Source organism: Cygnus olor, chromosome 2 (assembly GCF_009769625.2).
Source record: "Cygnus olor isolate bCygOlo1 chromosome 2, bCygOlo1.pri.v2, whole genome shotgun sequence".
Taxonomy (NCBI): Eukaryota; Metazoa; Chordata; class Aves; order Anseriformes; family Anatidae; genus Cygnus; species Cygnus olor.
This window is the reverse complement of record NC_049170.1, coordinates 105,665,868-105,676,966: the sequence shown is the minus strand read 5'-3', so window position 1 is coordinate 105,676,966 and position 11,099 is coordinate 105,665,868. Positions and strand designations below refer to the sequence as shown.

The 11,099-nt window shown below is 45.2% G+C and overlaps 1 protein-coding gene across 1 annotated transcript in view; it reads left to right on the top strand.

Moving 5' to 3' along the window:
* The first annotated feature begins 2,669 nt into the window (after positions 1-2,669).
* The window catches only part of GNAL (G protein subunit alpha L), a 197,419-nt gene continuing 188,989 nt past the window's right edge, over positions 2,670-11,099 (top strand). The window contains exon 1 of the mRNA XM_040549970.1: positions 2,670-3,138. Coding sequence (XP_040405904.1) covers positions 2,670-3,138 — 469 coding nt within the window. The remainder of the gene's footprint in view (positions 3,139-11,099) is intronic.

Sequence of the window (11,099 nt, the reverse complement as noted above, 5' to 3'; positions counted from 1 at the left end):
CTAAAAAGCTAAGCCACTTGTTAAGCTTTGATTTAATGACTCAGAAAGTATTGAACATTATTCCGCAAAAGGTTCCCCAAAGAGTATTCAGATCAGAAAACGTCATGACACTAACTTTCTCACATTAAATTCTTGAAAATCCTAGTCCACAGTAATCCAGAAGTAGTGATAGTAACCATTCCTCTGGTAAAATAAATAAATAAATAAAATAGTAGACAGGCTTACTGGCGTAACAGACATACTAATGTCTGGCTGAGTGGCCTTTTTTTTTTCAAGAATGCTAAATATCCATAGTTCTTATTACATTAACTGCTGTTTCAGAACTACATCTAAAACATGTTGTTTTATGGTGCATATTCTGCCAGGGTCTCCCCTGTAACCCCAGATATATCATTCGCCTCCCTGACTGACAGGCGAGTGAGTGAGCATAACCTGTACGTGCTTAGGAACATCTTGCTAGGATAAATTTCACCTAATCTGAACTAATTTTGCCAGATTATGGCATTTAATTTACTATTTGGAAAGTAGTTAATGATTCTGCAAATGCTGTTGTACACACTGGGCTCTAAGAAACCCCTTCACAGAGCTAAGCATGTGCATTGAAATTTGGGCCCCAAATATTAAGTCCCTGATTTTCACCATTATTTTGTTGTTGTTGTTGTTGTTGTGTGCTTTTTTGTTTGTTTGTTTTTCATGCTCTTATAGCATTGTTGGATGAGAGGCAATTTCTCCTTTCTGATCTCATCACGCTTAAAAGTGTACAGCCACTAATCCCGAGATCCCAGCTATTCGGTCCAGATTGAACACCGAGATTCTACCTGTCCAAATTCCCATTCTCTTTTCAGCCAAAAACTGAAATCTCATTCGCTGCTCAAGAGATGGGATGTTGTTGCGGCCTGTAAAAATGCCAGAGAACTTTCAGTCAAGACACGGCGGCGTTGCAGCAGTGGTGAAACGTCCTCCACTGTTAGGTAACCATTTATGTATTTTGCAAGAAGGCTGCAAGCTGGACACTAAACAATCTAGTATTAAAACTTACAATGGAAGTAACAGCTACTGGAGTCCCATCATGGTGCTAAGGCATCTGTCCAAATAGTTGGTAAGCATGTTGAAGGGTATAAGAGAACAACGTCCACAGTGTGTTGGATCCTGCTAATATTTTCACTGGCAAAATTTCCTTTGTGCAATAACAGACAGTTGATGCTTTCAGTCAAAAGGCATCTATTTATTTTATGTTAATGTAGGGTGGTTTGCTCTTTTGGGGGGCCAATGTTGACGCACAACTTGCTGCTTGCTAAATACATGTTTTAGAGGACGTTCGTTAGATTGCTTGACATGAATAGATCTGTCACAAATGCAGTTCTTTCCCACATTCAGGAACTAAAAACTGTGGCCAATTCGCTCTAATTTGCTCATCATAAAGAAATTTAGAGACTGCGCCTCCCTCCATTTCTTCATACAGTAGTCTGTAAGTATAGACATCTACCACTGGCCACTGGAAGAAAAAAAAAAAGACCAAAACCATGAGTTAGTACAATGGAGTTTGTATGGTATCCAGTGGCATGCATGCATGGATAAAGAGGTTTGTTAATGCAGTTAACATCGCTGAAGATAGATCCAATACTCTAAATTATGCTTGTGTGTTCTTTGATCGTAACAGTGAACATATGACCTTTAAGATTTAGAGACTCATTGTTTCATCGTCCACACCCCAAAACAGATTTTAAATTTTATGAAATATTACAGTAGAAAACCGCCCAGGAAGATGGAAGGAGCTGCAGTGCATCCTGTATGCCCCACATCTACAGAGCTATGCAGTGGACGGGGCGACCTGAATTTGTCCGAGACGTGTCGCGATGAGGGCTGCCTTTGAGCAGCACGGCTTTGCTCCACAGCCTTCCCTCCCCGCTCGTGGAGTACTACTACTGCTAACGCCGAGTGGGCGAGCGAGCAAGCCCCAATATTGCCTATTATTTCCCCGCGCCATCACATCCAAACGGGATGTCTCCCTCCCACGGCACAGTTAGTCAGCGTGCGGGCGGCACGCCGAGAGAAGCGCGTGTAGTAGGGCGGCGTGTGCACGGGCTGAAAATCGCGTTTGTGCTGCGGGGACGGCGGCGGGGGGACAACGGGGGGACCCCTCGGTGCCACAGGCCCTGGCCTGGCTCCCTCAGGGGACACAGCTCGGGGCGGGGGCTTGGGCTTGGTGAGTGGGCGAGGGCTTCGTGCGTGAGCGAGGGCTTCGCGGCCTGCCTGCGTGTGCCAGTGCGCGTGTGTGGGTGCGTGTGTGGGTGAGCGTGTGTGTGTGTGTGTGCGTGTGTGTGTGAGGGCGGGCAGCCCCCGCCCCTCCCCGGCGGCGCCCGGCGCTGCGCGGTGGGCTGGCGCTGGGGTATTTACGGTAAGGTGGACCCGGCGGTGGCCGCTCGGCGTCAGGTGATCGGCGCGGAGCCGCCACCGCCACCGCCACCGCCGCCACACCGCCCGGGGAGGAAAATGCAAGATGGCCCGGCGGGGCCGTGAGGGGCTCCGCGGCGCCCCCTCCCCGCCCGCCCGCGCCCCCCGCCGCCGCCGCCGCCAGCAGCAGCAGCAGCGCGGCGCGTAGGGCCGGCGGCGAGCGCCCAGCCCAGCCCCGCCGCGCCGCAGCCCGTGCCCGGCGGGGGCAGCGAGCCATGGGGCTCTGCTACAGCCTGCGCCCGCGGCTCTTCGGCGACGCCGGCGGCGGCGGCGGCGGCTCCATCTCGTCCAGCGCCGGCGCCGCCTCGGAGCCCGAGCCGGCGGCCGAGCCGCACGCCGCCCCGCCGCCGCCGCAGCAGCAGCCGCTGGCCGAGGGAGCGTTGCTCCGGCCCGGCGGCAAGCCCGGCGGCGGCGAAGGGGACGGGCCGCCGCTGGTGCTGCAGAACGGCGGCGGTAACGGGGCGGCCCCCGAGCGGCCGCCGCTGCCCAAGGCCGGCGGGGGGAAGGCGGCGAGGCAGCAGCAGGCGCTGCAGCAGCCGCCGGCGCTGCAGAGACCCTGGGAGAAGCTGCGCCTGGAGGAGCGGGAGGCGGAGAAGGAGGCGAGGAAAGTCAGCAAGAGCATCGACCGGGCGCTCAAGGAGCAGAAGCGGGAGTACAAGCAGACGCACCGCCTGCTGCTGCTGGGTACGTGTGCCGGCTGCGTGCGGCAGGTGCCCGCAGGGGGCTCCCCGGCCTCCCGGCCCCCCCTCGGTGTGTCCCCCGGCCCGTGCCAGGCTTTCCCCAGACGGGCTCCCACCTTCCTCCCCCTCCTCCTCCTCCTCCTCCTCCTCCTCCTCCTCCCCCTGCTGGCCCCGGCGGTGGCTTTGCAATGGAGAACGGGATTCCAGCCCGTCCTGCCGAGCCGAGCGGCTCCACCCCGGCAGGAAAAGGGGAGCGGCGGGGGCCTCCGGGGAGCGGGGCTGGGAACGGGCGGGGAAAGGAGAAAATAAATATATTATTTTAAAAATAAATAAATAAATAAATAAAAAATGGCCATCCGTCAGGCGTGCGCCCCGGGGGATGGATGGTCCTCGTGTGGCGGCGGCGGCTTGCGGCTCCTGGAGGCCGGGAGCGGTGCTGAGCCGCGGTGTCCTCGGTTAAAGAAGAGGCATGAGGGGGAAAACCAGGGGGGTGGGCACCTCCTGGCCTTTGCTACAGGATGAGACCTGCAGAGGTTGCCTCCCAGTTTTTTGGGGGGGTGACCTGTCTGCTTTTGTGCCCCCCCGCCCCCCCCCCCCCCCGCCTTAGCCGAGGTGCTGCGTGCGGTCTGCTGTCGCCACTGCTCTTTCTAAGCAGCAGCTCACAGCCCTCTCCAGGGGCTTCGTACCAGCTGGTACACTTACAGTACGAAAACCACAGGGGTATCTGATACAAGCATCTCATTTCCTGCAGGAAACAGAACAGTCATACTGCAGGGCTTGGCTTTTTTTTTTTTTATGGTCTGAGCAGAGGGCTTGTTTGGCCTCTTAAGCGTGGTCATAAATCTCTTAATTTCTGTTAGCGTGGAAATACTGATGTACTTCGGCGTTGGCTGGCTTGGCCTGTGCTCGTCGAGGTCAGCGGTGTGGAGTTCGGGTGGATGTCTGTGCGTAGCCCCAAATTTGGGGGGCCGTCCATCATTCTTCACAGAGCCATGCTTCCGTGTTATTGGATTGCTTCGTTCCTCTTGATGGGTGAGGGGAGGAGAAAATAATGAAATACGCCAGAGCACTAAAGGTATAAGCAGTGTTTGCCAGGACCGTAGTGCTCCATTTCTAAAAACAAATCACGGGTTCTATTATTATCCACAAAAAGCCAGTCTGTAGGATACCAGTGCAGCCAGTAAAAGGGCAGAGGGAGAAGATGCGATTCCTACTCCATTGAATTAATAATATTCTTGGTAAAGCGCTTTTCCTGATGCTTGAACTGGTCTGGTATTTCAAATACTGTATTCCATTTAAAAATAGTATTTTTAAAGATTTCTCTTCCCGTAATCACTGAAGGTGTAACATTGCCAATATGGCCACATGAAGGCAGAGATCCTGGCTGGTGGTCTTCCTCCAGAGAGCAATATAACTGCTCGAACAAAGGGATCCGAACACATAGGCACTGCCTGTAGTCCATGGCATGGGTGGTTGTCATAGTAAACCCGAGCAGCGAGCACCTGTTCAGAAACAATGCAATTAAAAAAATAAACCATCGCCAACCCTTGGCACCCTAAAAGAAACTCAACGCTCCTCAGGCTCTCTGCACGGAATTTGGTATTAAATACAAGTCAAAATCATGAAATATTCTCTGATCTCCGTATCGCAGGGAGGAAATGCTGGATTATTGTTTCATCCCTGGCAGATCAGGGCCTGACATAAACGTCTGATTTGGATGTAGGGAGTGCTGCAGGTGCTTTGTGTTGCTGTTTGTAAAGAAGTGGAAATGCTGCTCTAGATAACGGGAAAATATTTAGAGCGGTGAAAGGTTTATTTGTCAGAGAAGGAGTGAAGTAGAATTGCTTTGCAGAAGGTAATTGTTTTCAGTCTTGCACAGGGAAAAGGCCTAGGATGTAAGCAAAGGTCTTTTAGAGTAAGGAATATTATCAGCTTAATATTTTATAGCATTTCTGGTGGTAAGTGTCTTGATCCCTGTCCCTAAGATCTTCCTGGCAGCATGAACCTGGAAGCATACCTTTGCTACAGAGAAGAGGAATATTTTTGTAGATCAACATGGAGGAAATGGGTATCAGAGGGGAAGCAGTGAATGCAGGGACAGCAGAGCACCATCACAGAATAAACAAAGTTGAGCAACAGGGTTGGTGTGGGTTTTGCTTGTTGCTTTTTTAGGTACAAGTTTGTAAACAATAGCTTCATTGTGATTTGTTCTTGTTTGTCTTATACATGAACTGGGACAAGTTTAGAGGATTTCATGGAAATTTAGGAGAAAAAATGCAGGGTATGTTCTAAGGAGCTACTACTAAATATCAGAAAGATACGCAAAATAATTATGTTAATATATGCACACTAGTAATCTCTAGAGTTGTAAATAAGTAGTATGTTAGAAGGGAGGCTTCCTCTGTAAGTGTTTGAAAACGACCTAAAAGCTCTCCATTTGTTATGTCAAATGAAAACACTCAGCTTTGTGATGAGCCCTGTATACCAGTCATCAAAACATTAGGAATTCCTAAAGGCTTTTTCTCGTGTGTGGTGCTGAGCGGCTCTCCAAGAACACCTTCTTGCTTGTCGCAGCTTCACCCCGAGCCGCTGTCTCGCGCTTCACGCGACGTTTGGAGCTCCCCCCGAACCCGTCTGGAAACGCTTGATGTGTTTTGTCATAACCAGTAGCCGTGAGAAGGGGTGCGCGTGGTGATGAGAGCAGTCCTCGAGATCCTCGAGCCTGCGTGTGCCTCGCACACAAGTAGGTAGGTCTGTGGCAGGTGGCTGGAGCCGTGCTGGAGCACTGGGATAATAGCAGAGGAGGTTTGGTGTTGGCTTTTTTTTTTCATTTGTTTGTTTTTCCTCTTCTGCAACAAGATGAACTGACATAAAATGGAAACTTGCTTTCCATTGTAATTGCCTGTTTCTTGTTTAATGTCTGCTACAAAGAGGAGAAAAGGCTGGAAAACTGGAGTTCATTCTTGCACACTGTATAACTTGCCTTTTATTTTTATTTTTATTTCCTTTTATTTTTAATAAGCAAAAATGTTCGTCTGTGCAGAATTTTTAGGATGCTCTTTCTAGCCCTGAGATGAGGATATTTTTTCTAAGCATACATACATATTGCACAGCCTTACAGGGCTTGCTCAGCATGTCCTAGCTTTGTGATTATTTTTTTGTTGTTGGGGGTGGTGTTGGGTACTTTGTTTTTTTGCCTTTTTTTCTGTTCAGTCTTTTTTTCCAGAGAACTGCAAATACTCCCTTGTACAAGATTGTTTGTACAGGAAATCGCCAGCAAAAACATTACAAACCACTTAATGGAACCAATTTAAGTTCTTGTTTCCAATCTCATATTTTAAACTATTTTGGGAGTAAGTGGTGTGTGAAGGGGGATTGGCTTTAAACAAAGTGCTAGCCATGGCGGTATAATTAAGGTATAATTAATGTAATGTTGAAGTAAGCCATAGCCAGAAATCTTTTTTTTTTTTTCTTTTTTTTTTTTTTTTCCCTGGATGGTTCTCTTCTAGCATCCTCTGGCTCCTGCTTTTTCCCTTTCCCTAGACTCTCAGTCGCTGCCCTAACTTTAGGTGACTTTGTCAAACAGAGCCCATTCTTCTGCACTTCCTAGCTAAACTGAAACTGAAAGTGCTGGGAGTGAAAGGTTTTCCCTTAAACAGAAACTGAAAGTAATGATAGGGCTTGAAGGGAAAACGGAAATGCTCATTTTCTTTGTTTAAAAGGTACGGTAGCCGTTTACATGATATTTAAGTATTAAGACTTGATAGTGAAATTTAGACGTTTCATTATATTTCTGTACATAAGTGTATAAAAAATACAAAGAAACTTATCATCCTTTAGTTCATGGGAATCAAATACAATGGTGCCATGTCAAGCTAAGCAGTAGGTGCCTGGAAGCGCAGGTGTGTATGATAGTAATGCTGTATTACTGTGCTACCTGCCTAATGAGACACCTTTGATTGACTGCTGTCAGAATTAAACTGCGTTGAGAGAGGATTTCTGCTCAGACGGTGGCTTTTAGACTAAAACTGCAGTTTTTTAATTAAGTATACTCTATCAGCAAACCCTCAACTCAAGCTTATCATCCCCGAACCAATTCAAGTATCAAAATTAAACTTGATAAATCTTTTTTTTTTTCTCTTTAATTCCAACTTTATATAGTGCCAACTCATGCTTATTGATAAATACAAGAATTTGGTTGCACTTGATGTGCTAAGATACTTCTGCTGGGCCTCCATAAAGCTGTGTGCTTGAGGTATTTTCACGTTACCACCAGAGCTGATGCCTGCCCCAGTCCCTAACTGAGCTGGGCAGCACCACGTGTGTTCCTGGGTGGTGCACACTCCCTTTCCATCCCCTGCTGCATGTCTTGTCCTTGCAGAAAAGCTCACTGTTTTGTGCTGGTAGATGTAGGATCCCTACGGCCAGGTAGTTATATCATGTAGATAGTGGATATATAATTGGTAGGAACAGATGTTTTCAGGACTTCGAGACAATGGGCTGCAAATACTGAGCAATGTAATAAAGTAAATGGATTTTATAATCCCTAATCCTTTGCATCATTTGCATGCCTTTCCAACTACTCTTCTGTTTTTGTCTGTAACTTATGGTGTTATTTGGAGTGGTATATACATTCCTCACAGGTGTGGAAACCAGTAAGCAGAAGTCATCAGGACATGTTGGGTTTTGTTAACTTTTGTTTTTAAAGTGTACCGCAAGCTATCCTCAACTTGCAACACTTTGCCTTCCTTTCTTCTGGGGATTACTGACTAACTGCATTTAGCCTTTGTTTCCCTGTGTTAACCAGTTTCCACTCTGTGATTAATTTTGCTTGTTTTAATATCACTTCCCAGTTAAGAAAAACAGAAGGACTTTCTTGTTCTGTTCCACGTTAAGCACAGCAGCGGTCAGTGGTCTGACCACCGTGCGGGGATGGCTCTGCAGCTTGCACAACACCAGCTTCTGGTTAGGAGGCAAGTGCTGGGCACTGAGGCTCTGCAAATCCCACAAGTGTTTGTTGTGACACTGTGTCTTCCTTAAGCAAACTCTCCTAGTGTCTTTTGTCATCCTAAGCTCCTGTTACAGTTATCATTTCTCTACTGCGGAAATTTTGAACAGGATGTAAACTTGTTTTCCTTTCCCAGCCATTCCTTTTTTTTCCTCCCAGTTTCAAGGAAATACTTTTGAAATTTGTTCTCATGTTCATCCCTCTCCACTGCCCAACCACACACCCCCTATTTCTTAACCTGTCAGCCCTCTGGCATTCCTTGAGTGAATCATACAAGATTTTTTTCCATCCCCAAGATAACTATATAAATAATAACTATCCCACAATATAACTATTACTATTTGCATTCTAGCATCTTCGACACAGTGAAACTATACAAATTTGGGGTAATACTCGTTTTCTGTTTTGTCGTTGTAGACTTATGGCTTCCTTCAACATGCTTTTCATGTCAGTTATTATTTGAACTTTCAAAGTTGAATTAATTTTTTATTTTACCTTTTTTCCCCCAACAACCGGGCTGAGCTGTGCAGGAAACCTGGCCCTCCCTCTACTTACCAAATTTAATGTATTTGACAGACTAGAAGCATTTTGCTCTCACGAAATGATCTGGAAATGGTTCTTCTCCATAGGCTTCTGTCTAGTGGCAGAGAAACTTAGTGCAAGGATGGTCTCAGAGTTGCTGCTTGCCCCCAGCAGAAGGGATGGAAACTTCTGAGTTACCATTTTGCATTGGGTCTTAACTGCACTTCTTGATGCTTCCTTAAATTCTGTGTACTCTGGATGTTTTTTAATGTCTAGTAATAGACTTTTTTTTGAGTAGGCACTTGGTGGACTGAACAAATGAGTAAAATGGAGCACAGAACCAGCCAGTTGAGTGGGACCACAGTCCAAAAGAAATCTAAAGCTGTCTTTCCACTGAAGATGCAGGTCTATTTTTAAGGGAGAAAATTTATGTCTGTAGTTATTACTTACAATGTTATTAATAGAAATGGTCTTCTGCAGAAAGTTAAAATCATTCAGCTATTGTTAAGATTTACAGCCTTGGATGGTTCTTCAACCCTGTGAGGTATTTGTTTTGCTGCAATGATCAACGTTTCTTCCATTTTATGGGCAGAAGCTTTGTCTTGCTGTTCTGTTACTTATAACTGTCGGACACAACTGGCTTTAAATATTTTGGGTATTTTCATTTATGACTAGTAATACCATAAATCAGTAAATCTGGATGTTCTGTTTGTTTGGTTTTTAATACTGAGGAGTGCAGGGCCTGGAAGAAATGCATCCTTGTACCTGAGCAGCACATGTCCTCTTTAGGCCTCTTTCAAAAGCAGATGAGCATGTTACGTGTACTGACCAGCAGTATTTTGTGTTATCCCTGTCGCATTGTATAGCTATACGTGAGCCTTCTGTCTCATGTGATTTGTCTGCACACAAATACGGAATAAAAGTTGAAGGAATTAAGGCCTCGCTGGATAAGCTGTATTAAGAAGGAAGGACATGCTGTTTGTGACTAGAGTAAATAAAAATGTAGTTAGGAGAAGATTTATTTTTGCCGTGTTCACGTGCAAAGCATCAAAAAATCCAAGAAAAACCCTGCCACTTAATGTTCATAATGTAAGGCATAACATCAATCACCTGTAGTGAAAGATCTTTACTGATAAGATCTCTTTGAAGCCAAACTTGAATTGCTTGCTTCCCCATAATCTGATATTCTCCATGTGTTTGTTTATAAAGTTAAGCTTATATCATTATAAATTCCATTTACATTTAAAGTACTGCTAGGCTTCAAGAATAATAAATTATTTTTTCCCAAAATATCACTACTGTAGTAAGTCAAATCCAGGTCATATTTTAAATTCTGTACTGTTAGCTTTATTTTAGCCAAGAATTTACATCATGTGGGAACAATGTGCATTTTTGAACTTAGAAAAACTGTTTAAAAGTAGAAAGCAGTTTTTTTTTTTGTTTTTGTTTTTTTGTTTGTTTGTTTTCCAGACATTTAAAATAACTAGAAATGAAAAGTCTTTCACTTTCTCTGTATAGGCAATAAAATTTTGACTGTTTCCTTTAAGACTGCATTCCTCTAAAATGTGAAAGGGAAGCTCTTCTCAGCAATCGATTCAAGCTAATTGTCTAGGTGGTCTTCAGAAGATGCTGCAAAGGGAACCTTCCCCTCTTTGGTTTGGGTTAGTGCACACAATGGAGATGCATAGTACGCTGGAAAATATCTGTAATAACAGTCTGACAATAAATTGAGTCCCTACTCTCTGCTGGTGTCATTTTCCCAGCCTTTTTTAATTATTTGCAAAATACATTCTTTTTGATACATGTAATATAAACTGTATTTAATTTATGTCATATATGAATTAAAATGGATAGAAACAGCTTTGTTTTTTTCCATTATGAAGAACAAAGAGTAGGTTAAACTGTTGGAAGTGTGGGTGATCATGGATCCATACTCTTCTGTGCAAGCGTAATTTATATTAAGTAACTTAATCTTTTGTTGAAAACTGTGATTAATATTGCTGGAGGCATTACCAACTCTGTTATGCTACAGTTCTCTTAATTACAGAGAATTAGTCATTCTGTGTCTTGAAGCAAACGCAGAATGCACTGCATGGTGTTACACACTGCCTTTCTAATGGAGATCACCTTTATTTTCTTGAATGCCTCACGTGGAAGACTAAGCTACAACAGTAGCAAATCACTTTTTTTTTGCTTGAGCAAGAGCACTCATTCATATTTCACATGCTTGAATTCATTTCATGTTGATTTAAGAATAATCCCCTATTCTAGGTAATACCTCTTCAGATATGAACACACACGTTATGCGTGTGTGCACACGACCGTGCAATTACTTGTTCTTCTAAAGCATGGTAGATCACCATCAGGAGTCTAGGTGGCTAAAGCAGCCTTCAGGAGCATGGGGTTGGATTTTATCCTGGTGTATCTCATAGGCT